This window comes from Capsella rubella, unplaced genomic scaffold (assembly GCF_000375325.1).
Source record: "Capsella rubella cultivar Monte Gargano unplaced genomic scaffold, Caprub1_0 scaffold_2, whole genome shotgun sequence".
Lineage (NCBI taxonomy): Eukaryota > Viridiplantae > Streptophyta > Magnoliopsida > Brassicales > Brassicaceae > Capsella > Capsella rubella.
The window spans coordinates 12,588,047-12,611,994 of NW_006238922.1; the positions used below are offsets into that span (position 1 = coordinate 12,588,047).

The following is a 23,948-nucleotide window of genomic DNA, read 5'->3' on the forward strand; positions in this document are numbered from 1 at the left end:
GTAAAACTAAACGCCGTTGCGCTTATTGTTAACGCTAACCGCCGTTTGTCGTCATCTACAAAGATTGGGTTTAAATTAATCAATCAAAAGTAAGTTAGTGTCGATAAAAAGGAAATACCAAATAGAATAGGATTTGTTTTGCAAAATTTCCTTTTTTCGTTTGAGTCTCTCGGGGACTTCTTGAATAAGGAAGATCTGAAATACTGAACGAATTCGCCAAGCCTTCGTTGTCAGCAGTAATCGAAGGGATCAGTCGCCGTAGATCTGAAAATTAAACAAGCTAATCGTTGCGTAATTTTGAGGTGGAGCGATGGTGCTGGTTACGTCTGTGCGTGATTACATCAACCGGATGCTTCAGGACATCTCCGGCATGAAGGTTCTCATACTCGACTCGGAAACGGTATAATCCGATCTCTTCTTCTTCGATTACTAGTCTTTTCTGATTTGTATATCTGGAATCGTGATTCATAGTTACAAAAATTAGGCACGCCGTCGTCATTATATGTTTTTTTTTTTTTTTTTTTTTTGTTGAATTGCAGGTTAGCAATGTAAGCATTGTGTATTCACAGTCAGAGCTGCTTCAGAAAGAAGTTTTTCTCGTGGAGATGATTGATTCGATCTCTGTGTCAAAAGAATCGATGTCGCACCTGAAAGCTGTTTATTTCATCCGTCCGACTTCAGAGAATATTCAGAAACTTCGATACCAGCTTGCCCATCCTAGATTTGGAGAATACCATTTATGTATGATTTTTTCATCTTTCTGTTATTTCGAGTTTATTGACAATGGTATATATTTTGAATTTTTTTTTGTAATGTATCTTTCAGTTTTCTCCAATCTGTTAAAGGATACTCAGATTCATATTTTGGCTGATTCGGATGAGCAAGAGGTTGTACAGCAGGTTCAGGTGATTTTTAGAATTCCCTCCTCTATGATGTTTTTATGAAGTTACTTAGTTGTTGATAAAACGGCCTAATTTTTGGAGCTTATTACTTCCCTATCTGTCTCAAGTTTTCTGATTCAAACCTACATTGCTTGGAACACTCACTTGGTCGTTGCTTGTTTAACATTATCTTTTTTTTGGGTTGTATGTTTGCAGGAGTATTATGCAGACTTTGTTGCTGGTGATCCATATCATTTCACATTGAATATGGCATCAAACCACCTATATATGATCCCAGCGGTTGTTGATCCCTCTGGCTTGCAACGCTTTTCCGATCGTGTTGTTGATGGAATTGCGGCAGTGTTTTTGGCGCTGAAACGTAGACCTGTCATCAGATATCAGAGGACCTCTGATACTGCGAAAAGGATCGCACAGGAAACAGCTGTAAGTGAAGTTTTTGGAAAGTTATTTCTTCCCGCTATGTTTTGCATGCATGTGATGGAACTTATTTTTCAGCTTGCTTAGCTATAAACAGTCTGAAAATTTTCTGTGTTAACATTTGAAAGACACTTTTATGTTTCAGAAATTGATGTACCAGCATGAAAGCGCTCTTTTTGACTTTAGACGGACTGAAAGCTCCCCACTGCTGCTTGTAATTGACAGAAGAGATGACCCAGTTACCCCATTGCTGAATCAGTGGACATACCAGGTTAACTTGACTAAATAAAATTATTTTGTTACTCTATGGTATAAGATGTGCCTCCAGGTGTGTTGCTTTTCGGTAAGAATAAGACTTGCTCTGTTGCTCATCAAAGAGATTTTCTATAGGCAATGGTGCACGAACTCATAGGACTTCAAGATAATAAAGTGGACTTGAAAGCCATTGGAAGTCTTCCAAAAGATCAGCAAGTGGTTAGTTTTCTCCAATGCCATGTTTTATTAGTTGGGAACCTTTATCTAATACATCTCTTTTCCTGGCAGGAGGTGGTTTTATCATCAGAACAAGATGCATTTTTCAAATCTAACATGTATGAAAATTTTGGGGATATTGGAATGAACATAAAGCGAATGGTAGATGACTTTCAGCAGGTGGCAAAGAGTAACCAAAATATCCAGACAGTAGGTATAAATATGGCTAGTCTAAACTATGTTCTGCAAATACGTTTATAAATAATGTTTCAGGTGCTAGTGACAGTTATAATCTGTAAATCTGTTGCTTTTACAGAGGACATGGCCAGATTTGTTGACAACTACCCTGAGTACAAAAAGATGCAAGGCAACGTCTCAAAGCATGTAACTCTGGTTACTGAAATGAGCAAACTAGTTGAAGCAAGGAAACTGATGATGGTTTCACAAACAGAGCAGGATTTGGCTTGCAATGGTGGCCAAGGAGCTGCATATGAGGTAGGGAATATCTGGAGGAATATTTACTTTTTCCATTTACTCGCTGTCCCATGCGAAAATCTTGTTTTTATCTATAATAACTATACAAAGAAGTGCTGTATTAGCAGCAGCATGCATAAGGTCTGACTAAATAATTCCCGGCCCATACAAAGAATCTGAGATGCAGAATCTTGACAGTGAAAGATCATCATAACTAGTTATGCAAAGTTGTGCTGACTCTGTTGTAATGCACGAAGATCTGACTCTCTTATCATTGCTTTATTTGCAGGCAGTTACAAACCTCTTAAATAATGAAAGTGTGTCTGACATCGACCGACTACGTTTGGTAATGCTATATGCTTTGCGCTATGAGAAAGAAAATCCCGTTCAGTTGATGCAACTGTTCAATAAATTGGCTTCACGGTCTCCTAAGTACAAACCAGGGGTATCATCTGTTTCCTTTTAGTTTTGCATTTCGTTCTTGTAGCTTTGAATATATTCTTCCGCATCTCCTTTAGGGTGAATCATGATTTGTAATTCTGCTACTAGTATATTCTGAATAACTTGATAAAAGTAGTACCCTCTAATCCTAACTTAACTTACTGGATGCTACACAACTGCAGCTAGTCCAATTTCTCTTGAAACAAGCCGGTGTGGAGAAGCGTACTGGTGATCTATTTGGAAACAGAGATCTTTTGAATATAGCGCGCAACATGGCTCGTGGACTTAAGGTCTGTATCTGAGATTATACCTCTCCAGGAACAATCTATCTCTCTGTATATATATGTCATGTTGCTGAATTCTTGAAAAATACAGGGGGTTGAGAATGTCTACACTCAACATCAGCCTCTTCTGTTTCAAACTATGGAGAGCATAACCAGAGGGAGATTACGAGATGTGGACTACCCATTTGTTGGAGATCATTTTCAACAGGGACGGTATGTGCCACTAGTTTTCTCAAATTCTACAAAGTTAAAATTGCTCTCTTTTGGCAGTTACTGGATTTCTGCTATGCGTAAATTTTCTCATTAACTAATCAATTTTTGCATAATTACTGGTTATAAAGGCCACAAGAGGTGGTTATTTTCATGGTTGGTGGGACAACATACGAGGAATCCCGCTCTGTTGCTCTACAAAATGCCACAAACTCCGGGATTCGGTTTATTCTCGGCGGTAGCGCAGTACTTAATTCCAAGAGGTATGCTCAAGTAATTACACTTAATGGTAATGCCGAGGTTAAGACAGGTTCACCTGAATGCAGATGAGTCTTGATCGGGTTGGGTTCCTAGTCAGAAACAGCACAGATCAATTAATCATTAGTAGGAATCAACATCGGTTAGGTAAACTAGAGAACAAAGAAACCAAAACTGGTGTTGAATGAATAATTAGTAGGAATGCCAACTAGGTTTCATAAAACTGTTGTATAGCATAAAGAGTGAATGGTAGCTGAAGAGTGTTTTTGGTTATCAGATTTCTCAAGGACTTGGAAGAAGCACAAAGGATATCAAGATCAGGTAGCCATATGGTGTGAAGATGTTAAAGAGGTTTGTGTAAATTAGGTCGAGCGTATGATAAGAAGAGCATAGAAGAAAGAACCAAAGAAGATTTAATCATCATTTATTGGGAGAGAGACAATGAAAGAAGAAGATTTTGTGGTCAGGTTCGTCGAATCTTTCGTATACATATACATGAATGACTACCCCCGTCAGAGATCTCGAGTTTTTTTTTGGGGGGGTTTGTGTGTATTCATCGTGGTACAGTTTAATTGGACCGTTCTTTCGTACACAATTATGGCTAATCATGCAATGTAACTTGAGCAAATTTTACTCCTCTATTAAAGATTGCACAAAATTGATTTAAAACCTTTTTTTTTTTTACAAAATGACATAGGGATATTTCAAAATATCACTTTAAGGGGAAAAAAATCTACAAATGTCAAAATAATTTAATATTTTCGGAAGGAAGTAAAATTTGGAATAATAAATGAAGAAAAGAAGTGACTGACGTCAATCAAAGAAAGGCCGATTAGGGAAAGGGAATAAGAAAAGAGAAAACGTAAGAAAAGAGCTATTTGAGTAATTATCTTATGTAGCTCGGCTGCTGCTGCTGGCGTTGGATTTCTAAACTGTCAAAAATAAGTACTGTAGAAGTAGTGATGTGAGTTGAGTCAGAAGAAGCTGACACATCTCTCTCTCTCTCTCTGCCACTTCTCTGGAAGCATTCGTACTTGTTGTCCTTTCACAATATTACACACCTTCCCCAATTTCCCCCTTTAAGTCCTCTATATTTGCAAATACATACCCCTAAATTTCCTTAAACTTTTTATCCTTGCAACCAAATTTTCATATTGTTACCAAAACGATGATTTCACATTTAGATCCCAATTTGGGACCAAGTTGGATTTCCTTGACTAATTAAACTCTTTTTTTTTTTTATAAAGCCAACTTAACACGGTTCCCCTTTTCAAGTAATTTTTTGTTTATATATTTTTTTTTCAAATGTCAAATCAGTAGAGTAATAAAAGAATATGAGTTATAATAAAGGATATGAGGAGCTCGAGACGATTTCTTCATAATACTTATCTTTCTTTCTGCTTAGCTCCTAAGCAGTCTCTGACTGTCCACTTCATATCAAATTTTTTTTTTTTTTTAATCATGGGTCCTAGACAGATCCTTCTTTGTCTCTTCTTTCCCCTTCATCTAAATTGTCTCCTCTTCTCTTATAATTATTATTTATTCGATTTATTAACGTACTTAATTTTTAGTCTTTTTTTTTTTTGGTTTAGTAAACTAGATAATGCATATCTTATTAGTTATCTGACTTTTTTGAATTTGATTACTGTGTGCTTAGCCAGCCGTAGTTTCTACCAAAACTCCCTCACAGATGAACTCCAAAAAATAAAGCGTGACGAAATAGATAAGACAAAAAAATAGTAAAAAAATAAAAATGAGAGATTACTTTTCAAAGTGTGGTCGAAAGTGACGGAGTTTGGTTATTATTGTTAATTTAGTTTACAGTTTCGATTTTAGATAATTTTTACTTGAGATCTTGTACAATACACCTCACCGTTTTTATCATTCGATTATGATTAATATCTAATGGATAATCATGGTGATACTTATACTCCATTTTCTTTCTTTCCAAACCATTCCGTGATTTTTGAAATTAATTTCAGTTGATATACTATTCTGGATGATATTAAAATTAATTTCATTGATATATTATTCTAGGTGATATTAAAATTAATGACATTGTTATATTATTCTAGATGATATTAAAATCAGTTTTCAACAATTATTAAAGACTCAGTTCACCTTAAATGATTTCGATTGAATGTTTTTCTATCGTATCTGAATTATTCGACTAATTCGTCCATTTCGAACAGAAGATAGTCCACTTATCAAGAATTTATCCAACATTAATGCAAATATAATCTTAAACCAGACAAACTTTAGATATTAACATTGACATTTTCTTAACTATTACATTTATTCATTTTTCCTTCCCAATCGGATCAAAGTGAAAGCACATAGAGATCATCTTGATAATAAATTTGAAATATTGACGAAGCCTCCGTAAATTCGAAACTTTTTTCAAACTTGTTTTATAGAGATTCTATAAAATGAAGATTCCCATCACGACAAAAGCATATATATATCATATATAAATATATATCCCATCAGAGCTATCGATACAGGTAGAAGATGCAAATATATATTGCATCATAAAAAACCTGACACAACAACTTAAGCCCCCACTTGTTTTTTTTCTTTCTTGGCAAATTCAAAATCAATTAATTTCAAGAACACCCCCCAAAAAAGGAATAATCATACGAACCAACAAACAAACAAAAAACAACAACTCCGATCAAATTGTTTTACTTTTAAAACAAAAAAACGCTGCGCATTCCTCTCAGAAAATAGGAAAACAACACTTAGTTTTCGAATTACTACCATTCACTGACCAGCTCCTAGCGGCTTCACCGCCACCATCATCAAACGCAGACCAAGACCAAGACCCTTTCTTACAGCGAGAGACTCTTCGACGATTCTCAGGTAGCCATTTGGACTGCATGTACCTCGAAGTCCTCCACGGTGGCCTAGACATCCCTTCTTTCTTCATCGACTTTTTCATCTCACCACAGACCAACGAAACAACTCTCCTGAGCCTTTCCTCTGTCGCCACGAACACTGTCGGAAGCAACTCGGTCATGTCTTTGTAAGCTTTTGTCTGTTTCGCCAGCTCGAACTGACATTTGAAATCTAGATCAACTATCACACGTCTCAGCTTGCTCAAGTCATCCCCGTCGCCATCACCTTTCACCATGACGTCAATGTACTCATACGTCCTCGTGCACCTAAACACTCTACACCCTGTACAAACATTTTTCGCAAAACAAAAAAAAAAATACCCACAAATAAATAAAACTTATTTCCGCAAATTAAAATATTGACTTAATCATCAAAATTTTAGAACAAGTCTCCAACTATTGAAAAGATTCGTAAGATAGATATTTTTCTAAAGTTTATTAATTGTTTTTTTACCTTCACGATGATCAAAAGAAGAGTCCCATGAGGTTTTGGAGAATGAAGCATCGTAGCCGTCAGATCTAAGTTCAGAGACAATCTTATTCATGACATCTCTCTTCTCATCGTCACCTTCGTATGATAAACTATTTATCATCATAAACGACTCTATCTTCTCTTCCATCTCCTTCTCCTCTTCTCTTTTTTCTCCAAGAATCTCCTGTAAATATATATCATGAATATTTCATCAACAAACAAAAAGAAGAAGAAGATTAAAAATGCATATGGTGAAAAGAGATGATGAAAACCTGAAGATTGATAAGAGCTGATGAAGACTTGTTGTCCATATGATCGGAGATGGTGATGGGAGATGACTCGATATAGTCGAGCACAAGCTTCTCTAGATCTTCTTCTCCTAAACTTCCCATCTCAAAGACTGATCTCTCTCTCACTTGTCTCTTCCTATTATTCTTCTTCTTCTTCTTCTTCTTCTTCTTCTTCTTCTTCTTCTTCTTTGGGTGTTGTGTGTGGAAAGTTTTGAGGAGAGCAAGAAATGACTTAGAATTGAGTCTCTATATGTGTATATAAATGTATGACGTGTGTCACAATCTTATCCATTCTTATTTGCATTATTATATGAACTGTTTAATATTCGTTCTCTTTTAGTAAATGTTATTGTTGTTTAATATATCAATATATATATTCCATTTTTTTATTTTTTAACGTGAGTTGAGTTCGTGACTTTTCTTTCTTTTTGTTTCTCCTTTTCTTCGAAATACACAACTCAAGTTTTGTATACGCCGACGGTAGAAAAAGTCGTTTCATGTCATTTTCCACTTGTCGTATATACCACCATATTTGACGGTTGATATACGTGGAAACTTTACAGATAAAACTTAAGATCATTTTTTTTTTGGTAAATCTTGATACTTTAATAAACAAATTAAAAGCTTTCGTCTAAATCGTGGGAACTGTTTAATTTCATATATCTAAATGTAGTTAACATGAACGTAAACAGATTAGTATCATTATGTCTTTGTTTAAAAAGGATGGATTTTGAAAGGTCACTGATGACAAAAAGCTACAAATTTGATTAGGTGTTTGTGACATCTTTCATAGCTATATAGTTTTAGAAAATGGTACCGTAATGAGTTTAGTTAACATTACCTGATCCCTTTAATATGGACCCGAGCCCTCTGTCTTTCTTTGCTTATCACGCATGCCAAATACCAAAGGCCTCACGAGATTAATATTTGTATCTTCATTATATTTTACTTTTTATCTGTGTCTATTAAAAGCATATAATAGTAATACACACGTCAATGACGTAATAACATATAACATAATGGTGATTCATATTGGGGTTTACTATCAATCAAACTCGTTGTCACATATTTGGAAGCAAAGATTATCTCTCGTAATCAATTTTGTCCATTGATAGCTAATCCATACTAGTATGACTTTTTATAAATTTGTCTCACGCATGTGTACATACTGATCAAGATGATAAATTAATGTAATCATGACGATGGAATCTCTGAAATAATTATAATAATCCGACTTACAACAGTAGCTAATAATAATTCAATGATTTAGAAAATCTTGATTTAGATGCTATTTTTAGCCACTTGGAATTTAAAATTTGTCATATGGGATTACAATAAAATTTTTCTATAACTCGTAAATTAGAAGCCTTGCTGTTTAAATTTACAATTAGTGAAGTTACTATGGGCTAAAAGCTTATGAACTTTGTCTTGTTTGTTTATTTTTGGGTCTTACTCCGTTCTTTGGTTGCATATAATATGTTTGTTAATGGCCTTGTCACTTTATCTCTGTAGGTGGCTGTTTCTCAGAGGGTTCACATTACTATGTAGAAATTAAGATGTTACATCGTTCGAACATGAAGAGAAACAACAAGTAAAAGCATGGACTTTTCAAAATGTCGTTGAAGCATAACTGTAAGCAGGAACCTTAGCAAGTTTCTTCTGTTTCATCATGTTCCTTACTCTCTCAACATCTTCCCACATCCCTCTGACTGCATACACATTAGCCAAGACAACGTAAACACCATCGTTCCACGGCTCCAGCTCGACCATGTGTCGAGCCACCCACTCAGCCATCTCAACGTCCCCAAACTTCTCACACCCACCCATCAAACAACCCCAAACCATCACGTTAGGCTTCATCGGCATCCCTTCCACCACTTTCTTGGCCTCCTCAAGCTGCCCGTCCCGGCTCAACAGATCAACTATGCATCCGTAGTGCGATAAGCTTGGTTCTAGTTCGAATTCTGACTTCATCATTGCGAAATACGTTTTTCCTTCCTCCACAAGACCTCCATGGACGCAAGCACTGAGGACTCCCACGAAGGTGACCTTGTTTGGTTTAACACCGATATCTCTCATCTGCCGGAAGCATTCTAAAGCCTCTAATGTATTCCCATTAGCTGCGTAACTCGTGATCATGGAACTCCAGGAGACAACGTTTCTCTGTGGCATTTTCTCGAACACTTGACTTGCTAAATCCATACGCCCACATTTTCCATACATATCAATGAGCGAATTCATCATCATGATGTCAGATTTATCTTCGGATTTAGCTTGTAGAACGCATTTATGCAACTGAAAAGCTAAGCTCAAGTTACCTAATCGTCCACAAGCTGAAGTCACACTAACCATAGTGAAATCATCCGGCTCAAATCCACTCTTTTTCATCTCCATAAACATTTCCACAGCCTCGCTGGCTCGCCCAGCGTGATTCAACCCTCCGACAATAGCGTTCCAAGACCCAAGCTTTCTCTCAGGATTTTCATCGAACACGTTACGTGCATTCACAAATTCCCCCGCTTTGAAGTACAACGTTATAAACCCACTCTCGCAGAACTCATCTCCGACGAACCCTAACCTCACGGCGACGGAATGAAGCTGCTTTCCCATCGGAAAGTCATGAATCTGAACGGCGGCTTTGATTACAATCGGAAGGGTGTATCGATCGGGTAAAACATTTGATCTCACCATGTCGAGGTACACTTGAACGGCGTCGAGAGGAGAATCATGTCGTATGTAGGATCGCATGATGTTGTTCCATAAGAAAGGGATTGGATATTGATCGAGGATGCGTGAACGGAAGATATCACCATGGATCCGACGGACACGAGCGAGACTTGTGCAGTTTGATAATAGAGTAGCTAAGAGTTTGTTTCGATCTTGAGGCGAAAGAGACGTAATCGAGGAAGCTGAGACAGAGACGAAACGATAAAAGATTGTCAAGTGATTAGTTGTTCTTTTACTTGTACCATGAAGCTTGGAGATAAAACCAGAGAAGAACATGTGTCTTCTTCTTTTTGTGCTGATCCAAAATTATAAACACTCGAAAACTTTTAAACTCGGATCTTTAAGTAGGACAAATACATTACACAAAGACATAAATTAAAGTAAGCTCAAAGATCTCTGATATATGAAGTTGAAAGATTGTATTCGACTAGATCAGAGACTCCCAAGTCGCAACAACATAGATACTGAATCAAAAGCAAACTGTTTCAACAGATCCAAAATAACAAGCTATATATTGAAGCAACGTTTTGGTTATCATGATTTTCAACGGCCACTGCGTTCAAAATTGATCTTGGTTCGACCAGAACCGCCATGGTCATCTCTTGAAGAGCTACCACCACCGCCACTTGCTCTCATAGTACCTCCAGATCCGATTTTGTCCAAAGGTTTCTTACCTTTCTTCAAATCAGAAACCCACCGGTCTAGACCGAAAGGATCTTGTTCCTCTTCCTTCTCAAACTCAACAGGTCGATCTCTCTTACTACCCGCCCTCTCAGAAGCACCGGTGAAAGCTTTGTCAGGTTTAAACCTCTCAGTGTTCTTGATTTTGTCGAGCTGTTCATCTGCATTTCCATACATTTCTTCATCGTTATCCTTCTTTGGCTTGTACAGAGTCGAAAGAGTGGCTTGTGCTTGAAATAGGCCTTTGTCATATAGGTTGTATTGGTCATCAGCAGCGAATCCAGAGTCCATTCCTTTGTCCTGGTTAAACAGCCGTTGATCATACATAACTTCACCGCCTTTCCCTCCAGTAGATGCCATTCCAAGAGCAACTTTCTCACTGATATCACGGTCTCTATCTCTTGTGATCTTGCTCTTCTTCCCCATGGCAGCATCTTTAGCTTCCAACCTTCTCTCCCTCTCTCTTTCCCTGCGACGCTCTTCTCGGATCTTCTCTCTCTGAATCCGCTCTTCCCTTTCCTCTCTAGTCTCTTTTGGCCCTTCCCTCTCTCTTTCCCTTTCTCTCTCCCGGTCATAAGTGTCATAATCACCTCTTGGGTCAACACTTTCACTCCTACCCCTGTCAGATGAGACAGGCATACTCGCAGCAGCACCAGTTCTTTCAGACCGAGCTTTTTGGGCAAGAGCCCTCAATTCCTGCTCTTTCCTTTCCTTCTCCTTCATCTGCATCTCTTTCTGCACCTTTGAACGCATTGAAACAGCCTCTCTAGCTTTCTGCTCAGCTACATACAGCGCCTCTGATAACTTGGCAAAGTTATCATTGATCTGAACGTCCTGTAGGCCTCTACCATCGGCAGCTAGACGTTTATCAAGAGGGATTGTGTAACCTTTTGGATTCTTCCAATTGGAGATACAAGGAGGGATTTTCCAGTCTTGCTGGTCCTTGACGGTAACAGGCCTGGGAGGTGAATGCATGACCGGAACAGGCGGAGAACCAGAAGCCTTTGGAACTCTCTTATGCTTGAACTTTGGTGGATCAAGTGGATCAACAGGCATCTCCACCATCCTAATAATCCTCTCGTTAGCACCGGAATTGAAGGCTGCAGATTGCTGGGATGGCTTATATTTAATGTACTTAGACTCGCCCGATTGCCTTGCTACATTACTAGGCTGCGCAGCACTGAGTCTCACATTCACAATCTTCTCAATGGCAGCTTTGGTTTCCTCAGCAGTCTCCTGTATCTCCCTCTGCAATTCCTCCACTTCATCCACCACCGAATCCAAGTCACCCTCGTTTTTCAGAATCTTTGGAATAATATCCTTATGCTGAGAATAAACAATCTTTTTGGAGTTCTCATTCTGCCTCACAATGGCGTCAAAGACAACGTTTCCCTGAGCATCGACAGTAACAGGAAGAGTCTTGGCTCCAGGCTTATTGGATTTATTCCTACCCATACCAAGAGGATACTGAGCAAAAAGAATCTCCGGGAAAGCACCCCCATCCCCAAAATCCTCAGGATTCCTCGGACGGAAACCTTGGCGTTTCAGGTAAGCAGGCACCGATTTAAAGGTGATAGTGGCGGTTTTCTCAGCCTCAGCTTCGGTGAAACGGTTTTTGAACCATGGATCATTAGAGTGATCATAATGCGTGGTAGTGGTTGATTTGGCAGCAGGTAAAAGGTCTTTAAGAGTCGTCATGACTAGAACAAGATCAACTCTCGCAACCTGCAAAAACGAACAAGTACAGTAACAAAAACCATCAGAAAGATACCTTATCCGTAATTAGAACTACAAAGCTTTCTAGCAGATCTCCCGAAATTAGGGTTTTCTAGCGATAAAACTCGAGGCAACAAATAGATCCCCACTAATTCCGATCAAATCCTGACAAATCTGGGTCGATTACACTACAATAGAACGAAAAAAAAAAAACAAGTCGGGATTAACAATAGTTGAACTTTGGGAATCGATTAAAACCTAAAAAGAACAGTTAGGGAAACGAAAGCCAAACTATCGAGTCTAAGGAGATAATCGAAGAAGCTTACCTAATCGATCGACGCAGTGCGATGCAGCGCAGAGCTATGAAGAACAACGAACGGAGGAGGTGGTGAAGCTTGTTTCTCCGAAATCAGGCGTGAAGCCTTTTTTAGGGTTGATAAAGAACAAACGATAAAAAGAACCAATTGTATTGTTTTATACGGAGTGTCTATCTAAGTCGGTCATAAAAATAAAAATACAACTTCAAAAAGATAACGTCGCCTGAGAGATTCGAACTCTCGCGGGGAAACCCCATGTACTTAGCAGGCACACGCCTTAACCACTCGGCCAAAGCGACTTTTTGATAACGCTGCGACTATTACATTAATACACTAGTACATTAATACATTAATAGAAAGCCTAAACATATGTTGTTTGTAATATTGAATATTTTTTTCCAGAATAAGATTTTAGTAAATTTATCAAAATCCTAAAATTTTCTAATGTTTTTCTCATGATAACATAGCATAAATTTCGTTATCATAGAGTTAATTAGTGTCACCATATTTGCTTAAACAATATTTGACCAAAGAAAAGAATATAGATTTGATCAAAATCCGAATATTACTAAGAGAGAATCGATTTCTTGAGATGATCAAATTGAAGGTAGAAACTATTATAAGAATCTGTTTTTGGTAGCTCGAGTGATGTACTATATCCGGCCACCCAAAGAAAGAAATTTAAGTTAGAAAAAAAGTTTTATCGATGAGAGTATTTCTATACAAAAAAAAAAAACTATAGGCCTGGTAACTTAAAATTTCTTAGTTTAAAAACAAAAATAAACGATGGTTAAAAAAAACGATGGGTCTATCAAAATATAGACCAAAATGTACGTTTCATTAATGTGTACAATCAGCAAACTTTCTTCTTTCTGTTTTGCTTTTTACATAATTGATTGATGGCTTTAGTTTGATATTTAATGAACCAAAGTTATGATTAATATTTGTTTCAATCAACAACAAATTTGTTTGATGTAGGCCTATATGTAGGGTATACATTACAAACAAAACTTATATATATGAACTACCTCGGCGATGCAAATAAACGTCTATGAGATAAGTATATAGGATGGGATTATGGGTAAAATATTATTAAAGATATAGTCGGAAGAGTCATGATTTTGCTTCATTTTACCTTAACGACATATGGTAGTTGTGTTCAGCACTTCAGCTTAAGCTTTACGACAGCGCGCGGACTTGGTCGTTTGTCTTTTAAGCTCTGTTTGATTGCACCTCCTTGCATTACACTTAACACACACAACTCGAATTAAAGTTGGAATATACGTACGTGAATAAACATATGCATGCAATTAAGTGGTTTATTAACACATAAGAAATTAAGTGATTATAGTGGTACCGTACCCTATCTAATAGTAAGAGTTTATGATGATATCCTTTGTTTATGTTTTTTGGTCATGAATCATCTCTAATCATTTTTCTTGCGGGGAGTTACGTTGTTGCATACATGCATTACTCTTTTTGATAATGTGATATGTTGCGCTACTACTAATATTAGAAAGTTCGATATCTGATTTTATGCAATGATGTAAGTCATATGTGTGACAAAATAAATCATATTAATATAAAATGGGATCCAAATAATATAATTAACTAATTGAGAGAATCAGCTATATTTGAGAAAGAAAAAAACAAATAAAGACCGTGCTCGTGGGTGGAACTTCCGTTGACCGCGGATCCCAATATAGTTGCCTTTACCTACGGAATAGTTAAATGCATTACTACTAAATTAATTAACGTAACAATTAGTCTTAGTTCAATAATCAACAACGTACGATGATTATAATAAATGGGTTAATTTAATCACCGTTTGAGGCCGGTGTTTGATTGATGTTTTCGTAGAGAAAGACTCACGCAATGCTTAGTTAATTAACCATTAAGAAAGTTAGGAAGTTGTTAATCTCCCCATTGCGTAATGAGAATGAAGAAATTATTTGTTCAAACACAAAAAGGTCTGTTTGAAAAATAGATACTGTATTAAAATGAATAAAGAAGGTTTTAAAAATCTACTTCGTTGGATTTGCATATGAGTTAGTGCATGTACATGTTAAATTAAGAGTCATGTCATTAATTATGTCTGACTAATGCAAAAAAAAAAAAGTCAAACAAGAGTAACTGATAAGAATGCTAAATTAACCTGCAAAATGCAAATGGTTTTGGTAAAACGATATTTCTTTTTTTACCTTTCTCTTGTACAGTATTGTAATATTGTTCTTTTTAGTTATTTCTTTTAACCATTCATATACTATTTGAGTAAACTGAGTCCTCTTTTTTTAAGTTTTTCTTTTTTTCTTTTCTATGTGTTGCAGTGTAGTTGTAATAACAATTCACTGTAAACAATAATTCAAATTGAAAAGGTTGGTCATGTCAAGCTAACTAGGGAAATTTTGTGAATTAAATACAAAGGGTGATAATAAATACCAAGTTGAAAAGATTCCACATATGCCAACTAACCAACCATCTGAGATTATATTCTTATTTGATATTAATAGTTAAGTATAGTCACTATTGTGTAGCTAAATTAATAACGAACATAATATGAAAAATGAAGTTAACATCCAATCACATTGGCATGTTCATACGATATATCTAGAAGATCCGATCACAATAATTAAAAATAAAAAAAAAGACGTTTATATGGTTTAATTGAGTATATTAAACTTTGTTGTGAATCCAATAATTAAAATTAAACAAAGAGAGATTGATTAATGTTTTAGAATAAAATAAACTAAGGAAAAAGGGGGCCAAAATTGGAAGACTCAAAAGGTTCAGCCATCGAAATGCCATTTTCGTCGCTGTGGTAACAAAAACTATAACAGTTATTAAAATACCAAGGTGAACTAGGTGGATACGCCGAGTCAACGTACACAAACTCGCTCCACGACTCATCGTAACTCGTCTCTAGACTCGGTAACTCCACTATCTCGCTCAGTTCTTCCGCCGTCGACGCTGCTTCTTCTTCGCTCGACGGTGACAATGACGACGACGTAGACGTCGAATAGCATGAGGAAGACAAATGCGTCTCCGGGACGACGCTGCTGCTGGTCGGATCAGAGACCACGGGAGCAGAGGAGGAGGAGAAGTCCATGGCTGCGGCTACGGCGGCTGCGGCTTGAACGTCGCGGGGAGAGGAGGAAGCTGGACGGGGAAGGTAAGTTGCGAGCTCCGGGAAGTTGAGGACGGCGGAAGTTCCTTTGATAGTGAGAGCAGCAGCGTCGTGTGCACGCGCCGCCATCTCAGGTGTAGAGAAAGTGCCGAGCCAGATACGGCTCTTCTTGCGAGGCTCTCGGATCTCGGAGACCCATTTGCCCCACGTACGCATCCGGACGCCTCGGTAACCCGGGTCGGGTCTAACCCGTTTCTTGTTGTTGGTTCGATGGGAGTCTTCTTGCTGCTGGTGGTGATGATGTTCCTCCTCCTCTTGCTGCAGCACCGGAGACGATAGTCTAACGGAGGTGAAGGATGAGTCGGTCATTGACACGTGGGGGTTTGACTCGGTGAGTGTGAGGAGAGTAAATACGTAGGGTTTATATATAAAGACGGGACTCGAGAAAGAGCGGAGAGAGAGAGTTGAATAAGTTTTTAAGTATTGAAGTGAAATGTTGAAGTTAGTTAGAAAAGGACAGTGGATCGCTTACTTATGATGACAGGTGTGTTTACATTTATAAATTCACACGTCAGTCAGTATTATTGTTATAGAAAATGACCCCATTTTGTTTTTGTTTTTCATTTTTTAGTATGTGTTGATATTTGCTTGCATTCCGCAATGTTAATAATATATATATATATATGGTGTTGCTATTTATCTCTTTTCGTGATAACCTATGCATATGCATGGTCCATGTCCATATGGATGAACTTGATTCAATTCAGTATGGTAAATAATAATATTCCATCCGGATTTGACTAATTAAGAATTTGTGCATGCGGTATTTGCTACTGCTAGGATACTTTTCAAATGGCTAGTATATATTTGATCCATTAGGATTTGACTAAGAACTTTCTTCTGATCGTTAAATATTATTGACTAACGATTTTTTTTTTTTTTTTAAATTACTAAAATTGACTAAGAACTTATGCAATAGAAAAGGGAGAATTGTAAAAGAAAAACCAGCGTAAACTAAAAGATGTATTAATATAATTTCAAAAAATATTACATTAATACAACGACAATATACTATATTACATTAGTGTTTTTTTAATATTTTAATTTGTTAGCTACGTCACGTATATTATACGTCGAGTATTTTTTTTTTTTTTTTTTTTTAAAGTTACAAGTCCAGTTGGTATAGAATAGGAGTATCAATATGAATAACTCAACTTAACTCAACTCATTATTATTTACAAAAAAAAAAAAAAAAAACTCAACTCATTACAAATACTATTACTTACAATAGTATCTATAGTATTCTTTTGTATACTATAGATATAATCTATTTTGTATAGTATTTAGTATAGTCTTATTTTGAGTTTTCTGATCAAAACAAAATGTCTATATTCTGAAATAGTGTTTAATTACTATGTGTATATATATGGAGAGAATAAACAATAGGATAGTAATTTGTCGTCTTGTATATTTCACTGCGTAAAAGAGAAATAAACATTGCAAGTAGAAATGAATATCTTTCGGTGGAAGCCTATCAATATATAGAGTTCCCCAACTATACAGACCCAAATTATAGCTCGATCGAATCAAGGAGCATGTAGTATAACATGTTTGGTCTTGTATTTATTAATATCCACATTGATGCTTAGTTTGGTTGCACCTTTCGTATCATATACAGTAATTGGCTTTATATACGATATGTAAGTAATAGAGTGATTAATAAGACTTTTGATATACAAAAGAATACTATTAATAAAAGGCTTATCAAGAGACATTAATAATTAGTATAAAAATATGAATTATCTAGCCTATAAACTCGGGTATTTGTTCTGAACAAACAGCAAAGAGAAAAGAAACAGATCATAGAGTATGGTTTACTGTAGGAGTTAGAAAATAGAGAAACCACAGAAGGAAGGAAGCAGAAGAGGAAGAGAGGAAGAGATGATTAAGGAGACCCACAAGGAGTGAAGAGTGTTTGCCCCCATCAGAGCATGGCATTTCTGACAGTTGTCAACACCCTTCCCACATGCCCCAGCTTCTCTCTTCTTCTTTTTTTGTTTTTTTATCCCTAATTTTATACATTGGGTACTTAAAATGTTAATTTTACACATTTATTTCTTTATTCAACACATTTATTTCATTATTCAACACATTTCGATGGTTTTCTTTGGTTCTACTAGTTACTGCTTTGGTAGTCAAAATTTTTTTCCTAATGATGTTGAGTTTATTATGTTCTTTTTCAAACATTTACTGTTGTAACCTATTTGGGTATTGCATTGCCATAAGAAGACTTCTGAGAAAATAACATTTTGTTGACAATAAGATTATCTTTTTAACCCTCACAAATTGTATTAGTGGGTTCATATACGCAAGGAAAACTAAAAGTATACATACGCTAGTACGCTACCTAGAGATAAAATAAAGAAATACCTCATTAATAGAGACTTTTAGTACCTTAATTTCCTTTAATATGGTATGTGAGAGCATTCTCAAATTTGGAATATATTTATGTCTTTAATAAATGTCATTTTTGCTTGTTTAGAATTATAATGGCCGGTGTATATTTCGAATTGTTGTAGTATTTCTAGGTGGTGTTCGCTTTCTATATTACTATTATTATACAGTATGAACACTCATATTCAAAATCTAGTAACTTTAATGGATTGTGTTGATGGAGTTATTTAATCCTTACGCGACTAAACTACTTTATAAAAACTATATATATCTATCGAACTGATGGTGTTCAAAAAAAAAAAAAAAAAAATCTATCGAACTGATAACAAACAAATGGAGAAGGAACGCTGACTTAAGTAAAACTCTGATATTATTGTACACAAAATATAATAGCATGACTATAAAATTGAAAATGTGCATTTTGTTTATAATAATTAAACAAGTTTTGAACTTCACAATGTATACTTTATTCGGACGGGAGATAAAATTAATAATTACGGTCATATGGTTTGTGCTCAAATAAACATATGTAGATAGTTTGTAAAACTTATATATATATATATATATAAATTGTATATATGCAATATTTTTCTCATGGATATAATAAAATTATCTTTTGAATGAATTATAAAGATATATGCCGCCTTGAACTTAGAAATGATTAACATGGCGTGCCTCGTGCATAAGATTAGGGCTTCCATGCTACCATCAACTACGTAATGAATTCCTCTGTTTTTTTTTTTCCATTATAAAAAATGAACTCTGCCATTATGAAATATCCCAACACCATCCACTCCTCGCACTTAATTGTTGTATGATATTTTTGCACGAAGAATATATATATATATATATATAGACTTGTGTGTATGTATCATATATGTTATGCTATGAAATCGATCTGTCCATTTCTTTTTTTTTTGTTCTTCTAAATTTCAACTTTCATTATCCTTTAGTATATATGATACTACAGAATTTAATCGTATAGTCTTCTCGAAGATGTAATAAAAAATTTTAATTAGAAATTTGGCTTTCGGCTCGCATGAAAAATATTAACCCTGGATTGATCTAACTAACCCAATTCATAGTTTCGTCTAGATTGAAAGAACATAACTTTGTAACGAAATATAACACTGGTTAATGAACAAAGGGTACGTACTGAAGTTAATTCCATAATTATTTGTATCTCATCAAACCTTTTTCATGAAGTAAAGAATGAAAAATCAATTCAAATGTCTCAATGGTTACAATACTTATTTTGGAGAGTTCAATAAGTCTTCTCACCTGCAGGGTACTTGCAATCATAGAGTAACTAACTACATTGTGGATGTCGTAAATAGTAAAAAGACCATCCAGCGTTTCCACAACCACAAGCTCTAGATACTAGTTTATACTTTCATCCTGGACTGTTGTTCATTATGAACAGCAAAAAAAGGTAAGTAGAGAACTTAGAAAAGAATCAAACGTGTTCTCTTCTCTCTTTCACTTGTTCAAAAGATTGTTGGTAGATGAGAACAATCAATAAGCTAGGACCAATTTGGGTCTACAAGAATATATATGAGGTTGGTTAGTTATGGGCTTTGAAGAAACGGGTCCACTTTGGACCCTTAAATTCTATAAACATTTCGCAAATTAGACCACACAAATATCGAAAGTTCTTCTTGTTTGTTTAATTTCCTTGACAGCAGTGAGCAGCTAGAGATATTTCAACTGCATCATTTCTCTTGTCGTCTTACGCTTTGCCACCACGGTTGCTTTGCTATTATTATTCATCGGCACCCACCTAATCAGTAACTACTACACATACAATGTACGTACGTACATTCATGATTCATGTTTGCACACTCATTGGATACTTTTAATCTCTTCATTAGTGAGTAACCAAGGAAAACCCCATTTATTTGGGCGTTTTAATTAATTGCCTTATCACACAAATAAGTTATCTAATAGAATGTTTTTATTTTATTTTGGGTATAATTAAGATATTCCTATATAAGAGTGTTTTATACTAATGTATTCAAAAGTCGTTAAATGTTCTTGTAATAGCATATGTCACAAGGATCAGTATTATTTTGCTTTTTTTTTTTTTTAGTACTCTATAAAGAGCTTCAGTGTATTATTTTTTTATGCCGTAGTTTATAATGTATCATAAATAATAACACTACTATCTCACTAATATGATAGCATAGCTAGTAGACTAGCGAATTATAGAACTTCTGCTAAAAAATTATCAAGAAAAATTCCGATCAAATGATTCATAGCATTAAACAAATCTCATCGTCAAATAATTTTCAAGCCTTAAAAGATCCAAAACCTTCTTCAAGAAAATTCGATTAAATACAAATTATTCACTAACCGATCGATTGATCATTTGTATCAGAATCTTGGACATATTTCTTCCAAAGCCAATGCTGTCTCCATAGAAGATAAACTTCTTCAATCGGAACCTGTTTCGTCTCCGGCAACAAAAAGTAAACGAAACTCCCCATCCCGAATATAAGTCCGGCGAATACAAGGAATATTCCGTATTTGAGATGGCACAGCGACACGAGGAAGCACTGCGCGATTAGAGCCGTGAAGAAAAGGTTCACGCACACCACAACGCTCTGACCGGCCGATCGAGTCTCTAATGGGAAAATCTCGCTTGGCACTAACCATCCCATTGGACCCCATGACCGACCGTACGCCAATACAAACAGACAGATTAGGACCACAAGAATCAGACCCAGCGATTTCGGTAGCTCTTTGCCTTCCACGAACTTAAAGGCTAGTGTTACTCCTACTACAACCTGCGAACAAAAATGTAACATATTTTGGGTTTCAGCGGAAGTTACTTGTTTACCAAGATATAAACCCTAGCTTGTATGTACTTTGAGTAGACAAAAAACAAAAACAGAGCACTCACCATGTAACAGAACATCTCGACGCTAGCTTCAAGAAGAAGAAACCTTCTTCCGAATTTATCAGCTGAATACATAGACATGATGGCGGCAACAACAAGCGCAGCGTTTGTAATCGTGGACGAGATAAGTGACGCGGAACCACCAAACCCTAAGCTCTGAAACATAACCGGAGCATAAAACAAAATCGAATTCATTCCGGTTAGTTGCTGAAACGCAGGTAGCCCAACTGCTCCGATCACTAGCTGCGGTCTGTTTCTACGAGCAAGAAGATTCCGAAACGGATTCTTCACGGCTCTAGCAGCTTCACTGGCTTCGACTAGATCTTGAAACTCAGCTTCTATATTGTTCGTGCCACGAACCTTGATCAGTACGGCTTTAGCCTTCTCGAGCTTCCCTTGCTCCACGAGACTGTTTGGTGTCTCGGGCAAGACGAGTCCGCCTAGGAACATAAGTATAGCTGGGACGGTGGCGAGACCGAGAGAGAGTCTCCATCCCCATGGATGTATTTGCTCTGTTTTGTAGTTTATCAAATTAGCCACTAAAATGCCGATGCAAGTTGTTAGCTGGAAAAGCTGATTCACGGTTCCTCGAATCTTCGCCGGAGCCATCTCTGAGAGGTATAGTGGAACGGCCTGTAAACGCAAACGCATAATAAGTAAACGCTAAACCGGCCGAAAACAGTTTAGTCAATAGAGTTAGTGTATTGAGTGTGTTTTGCCTGGTTTCCGAATCCAATGCCTATGCCAAGGAAGATTCGACCAACGATCAACATGGGGATGTTTTTCGCGGCAGCATTGATAACTCCTCCGAGGAAGAAGCTGACGGAGCCAACGAGGATGCTTCCTCTCCTGCCGTAGATTCGGGTGACATAAGAAGCTCCAAAAGTTGAAATTAAACCGGCGAAATAGAGAGACGAGGTAAAGAGTGTGAGGATTTGATTGTCGTATTTGCAGTAATCCGTTTCGTTTAAATGCATTTGTTTTCTTTTGTAAATTCCTGGGAAGAACTCTTTCAAGAAATCGTCCATTGATGTAACACCTCCTGTGTTTAACAAGGTTGAAATAACAAAAATGAACAACGTGTCTTGTATAAGTTCCTTGAGTTACAAGAAAGAGCTAAGGCAGTCCAGTTAAAAAATAAAAAAAAAACTGACGACCAGGAACTTATAATGTCGGAAGCAGTTAACTTCAGAAAAAACAGAGGAAACTGAATAAAACCGAAGCTGTCCCTTTAGAGTTTCGGAATCTGACTATTTGAATAAGAAAAACTCAGATCGATCGAGAGAGCTAACCAGAGACTCCGAGATCATAGCCGAAGAGAGAGCCCCCCATGGATCCAACGATGCAAGCGAATATGAAGTAAGAAGTGATACGATGCTCATAGAGATGAGCTCTCTTTAGGACTCCTTCGTCGGTAAGAGCTCCGCCGGCCATGGATTTAAAACCTTGAAGACAAAAAAAGGAGCAATCTTCTGATCTATGTCTTTTGTAATAAAATTTGATCCGAGTGTTTTGCTCTAGTAGTGATCATTACAGTCAAAGCTTTAGAGATAAAATAAAAGGTTAGATATCGGCAGTTACACTTTGCAAATCTCTTTCCTTATCCCTTTTTCTAAGGAGATGTATTTGACCTCATCTTTCCTAATAAGTACTATGGTTAATTGGCAATGAATTTCTTCATAAGCTATGTTTGACAAATTAATATAACTTCAGAATATGGTGTCTAAAAAATAAAGAAATTTAGAATGTTTTCTATATACAATTATATATCTTGTCTCCATAATATATTTTATCCATAATTCATTGCTAGACATAGACGTACCATTAATGATTTTCTCCATAAATGTGAAAACACATTTCCATTCTATTGAATTGTATATTTAGAACCTCTTCTTACCTGGAGTTCGTTGTTCTGATGATCTAGTCAAGTCAATACAGTTTTTGTAGAAGATGTTGACATAGACGTTTTGATCATCTGAGCTGATGATCACTTCACCAAATACTGTTTTTGTAGCTTACCTTGTGCTTGTAAATTGGTATCACACCATCCTCCTACATAGCGTTAACGTTGTTATTAGCAGAGCTCATATACATTTGACGCATTAGGCTTATCATAAACAACCATAGATCATACGAAACCGATGAACTCAACCAATTGATACGCTTTAGGGATGAAGCAGTATGACATATTGACATGTATGAATGAGAGAGAGAGAGTAGGAGAGAGCTATAATGGGAGTATGAAGAGAAACACAGAGATTTTGAAACGGTTGTTGCAACATGAAAAAGATCATGGTGGAGATATTTTAGGAATTTATAAACCGATTACAGTACTTTTTCTTTTTTGTTAGGCAGTCACTATATATATTTTTGTCTTCTACAATTGTTCTATCAGCACAAAGATATACGCAACTTATTACATTAAGCCTGATATTAAAAGACCTCTTAGATAGATACATACCAAACCAATGCAATTGTAAAGGTGAAATGTGAGGAATGATACAACTTTCATTCTAAAGCCCAAACAATCTTCAACTTTGCATAATTACGATCGTTTTCGATAAGAAAACACTGATTGTTGAATTTTTGTTTCCTAAAAGTTTTTTTTGCTAATAAAATGTTTATCAGAAGTGAAAAGAAATACATCAAATAAGGAGGCGACACGTCAGATAATTAATAATAACACGTCAGCAGATTAGGGGTCATCTTTGGCACCACAACCGCCATTAACCAAGAAAAAAAAAAAAAGAGTCTGAAGTTTTCCTTTTTAGGCTTTTTCCTTTCTCTTCCACGCGGAAAAGCAGAAAATAAATAAAAAGATGGAAACTTGAAGATTGCGAAGTTAATCTCTTTGGCTCTTCGATTTTTGTTGGGTTTCCTTGATTCGAGCAAAGTTGTAAAGATTCAAGGTTTT

General features: G+C 36.3%; 6 protein-coding genes and 1 non-coding gene across 9 annotated transcripts; 1 reads left to right on the top strand and 6 right to left on the bottom strand.

Moving 5' to 3' along the window:
* The first annotated feature begins 125 nt into the window (after positions 1–125).
* LOC17895132 (vacuolar protein sorting-associated protein 45 homolog) lies at positions 126–4,128 on the top strand. Its single transcript, XM_023787453.1, has 13 exons — positions 126–400; positions 540–741; positions 826–905; positions 1,098–1,325; positions 1,465–1,590; positions 1,710–1,793; positions 1,863–2,004; positions 2,107–2,285; positions 2,554–2,709; positions 2,888–2,995; positions 3,081–3,202; positions 3,331–3,462; positions 3,735–4,128. The coding sequence occupies exons 1-13, from the start codon at positions 311–313 to the stop codon at positions 3,793–3,795; spliced, it is 1,710 nt and encodes a 569-aa protein (XP_023643221.1). The 5' UTR covers positions 126–310; the 3' UTR covers positions 3,796–4,128.
* A 1,793-nt stretch (positions 4,129–5,921) lies between these two features.
* On the bottom strand, positions 5,922–7,287 carry LOC17895456. Its single transcript, XM_006302648.2, has 3 exons — positions 7,099–7,287; positions 6,809–7,010; positions 5,922–6,637 (listed from the first exon to the last, which is right to left on the bottom strand). Exons 1-3 carry the CDS (start codon positions 7,216–7,218, stop codon positions 6,177–6,179), a joined length of 783 nt encoding a protein of 260 aa, XP_006302710.1. The 5' UTR covers positions 7,219–7,287; the 3' UTR covers positions 5,922–6,176.
* Positions 7,288–8,629: 1,342 nt separating this feature from the next.
* Positions 8,630–10,135, bottom strand: LOC17895400 (pentatricopeptide repeat-containing protein At1g77170, mitochondrial). The gene has a single exon (XM_006300833.2). It carries the CDS (start codon positions 10,117–10,119, stop codon positions 8,725–8,727), a length of 1,395 nt encoding a protein of 464 aa, XP_006300895.1. The 5' UTR covers positions 10,120–10,135; the 3' UTR covers positions 8,630–8,724.
* An 81-nt stretch (positions 10,136–10,216) lies between these two features.
* Positions 10,217–12,682, bottom strand: LOC17894100 (SNW/SKI-interacting protein). 2 transcript variants are annotated; one of them, XM_006300944.2, is made up of 2 exons: positions 12,567–12,682; positions 10,217–12,249 (listed from the first exon to the last, which is right to left on the bottom strand). In XM_006300944.2, the coding sequence occupies exon 2, from the start codon at positions 12,220–12,222 to the stop codon at positions 10,387–10,389; it is 1,836 nt and encodes a 611-aa protein (XP_006301006.1). In that variant the 5' UTR covers positions 12,223–12,249; positions 12,567–12,682; the 3' UTR covers positions 10,217–10,386. The 2 variants fall into 2 exon arrangements, with proteins under 2 accessions (XP_006301006.1, XP_023642869.1); XM_023787101.1 differs by having other exon boundaries at positions 10,217–12,428; positions 12,567–12,672.
* Positions 12,683–12,774: 92 nt separating this feature from the next.
* On the bottom strand, positions 12,775–12,856 carry TRNAS-GCU. The gene has a single exon. It is a non-coding gene; the product is annotated as a tRNA-Ser (tRNA).
* Positions 12,857–15,303: 2,447 nt separating this feature from the next.
* On the bottom strand, positions 15,304–16,175 carry LOC17895152 (ethylene-responsive transcription factor ERF037). The gene has a single exon (XM_006300305.2). The coding sequence runs from the start codon at positions 16,048–16,050 to the stop codon at positions 15,304–15,306; it is 747 nt and encodes a 248-aa protein (XP_006300367.1). The 5' UTR covers positions 16,051–16,175.
* Positions 16,176–20,356: 4,181 nt separating this feature from the next.
* Positions 20,357–23,274, bottom strand: LOC17894260 (sugar transport protein 14). Of its 2 annotated transcripts, none has more exons than XM_023787836.1 (6): positions 23,187–23,274; positions 22,932–23,086; positions 22,327–22,479; positions 21,754–22,076; positions 21,038–21,667; positions 20,357–20,921 (listed from the first exon to the last, which is right to left on the bottom strand). In XM_023787836.1, the coding sequence occupies exons 3-6, from the start codon at positions 22,466–22,468 to the stop codon at positions 20,484–20,486; spliced, it is 1,533 nt and encodes a 510-aa protein (XP_023643604.1). In that variant the 5' UTR covers positions 22,469–22,479; positions 22,932–23,086; positions 23,187–23,274; the 3' UTR covers positions 20,357–20,483. The 2 variants fall into 2 exon arrangements, with proteins under 2 accessions (XP_023643604.1, XP_006302156.1); XM_006302094.2 differs by having other exon boundaries at positions 23,157–23,271.
* Between the last annotated feature and the right edge of the window lie 674 nt (positions 23,275–23,948).

Bases quoted from the DNA above. Each gene is read 5' to 3' on its own strand.
- LOC17895152 (XM_006300305.2), bottom strand. From the start codon at position 16,050: ATGACCGACTCATCCTTCACCTCCGTTAGACTATCGTCTCCGGTGCTG.
- LOC17894260 (XM_023787836.1), bottom strand. From the start codon at position 22,468: ATGGCCGGCGGAGCTCTTACCGACGAAGGAGTCCTAAAGAGAGCTCAT. The intron at 21,668-21,753 runs GCAAAACACACT...TTGCGTTTACAG, and splicing joins GCATTGGATTCGGAAACCAG to GCCGTTCCACTATACCTCTC. The intron at 20,922-21,037 runs GTGAGTGCTCTG...TTTTGTTCGCAG, and splicing joins TCGAGATGTTCTGTTACATG to GTTGTAGTAGGAGTAACACT.
- LOC17895456 (XM_006302648.2), bottom strand. From the start codon at position 7,218: ATGGGAAGTTTAGGAGAAGAAGATCTAGAGAAGCTTGTGCTCGACTAT. The intron at 7,011-7,098 runs GTTTTCATCATC...ATATATTTACAG, and splicing joins CAGCTCTTATCAATCTTCAG to GAGATTCTTGGAGAAAAAAG. The intron at 6,638-6,808 runs GTAAAAAAACAA...ATGTTTGTACAG, and splicing joins TTCTTTTGATCATCGTGAAG to GGTGTAGAGTGTTTAGGTGC.
- LOC17895132 (XM_023787453.1), top strand. From the start codon at position 311: ATGGTGCTGGTTACGTCTGTGCGTGATTACATCAACCGGATGCTTCAG. The intron at 1,326-1,464 runs GTAAGTGAAGTT...TTTATGTTTCAG, and splicing joins GGATCGCACAGGAAACAGCT to AAATTGATGTACCAGCATGA. The intron at 2,005-2,106 runs GTATAAATATGG...TTGCTTTTACAG, and splicing joins CCAAAATATCCAGACAGTAG to AGGACATGGCCAGATTTGTT.
- LOC17895400 (XM_006300833.2), bottom strand. From the start codon at position 10,119: ATGTTCTTCTCTGGTTTTATCTCCAAGCTTCATGGTACAAGTAAAAGA.
- LOC17894100 (XM_006300944.2), bottom strand. From the start codon at position 12,222: ATGACGACTCTTAAAGACCTTTTACCTGCTGCCAAATCAACCACTACC.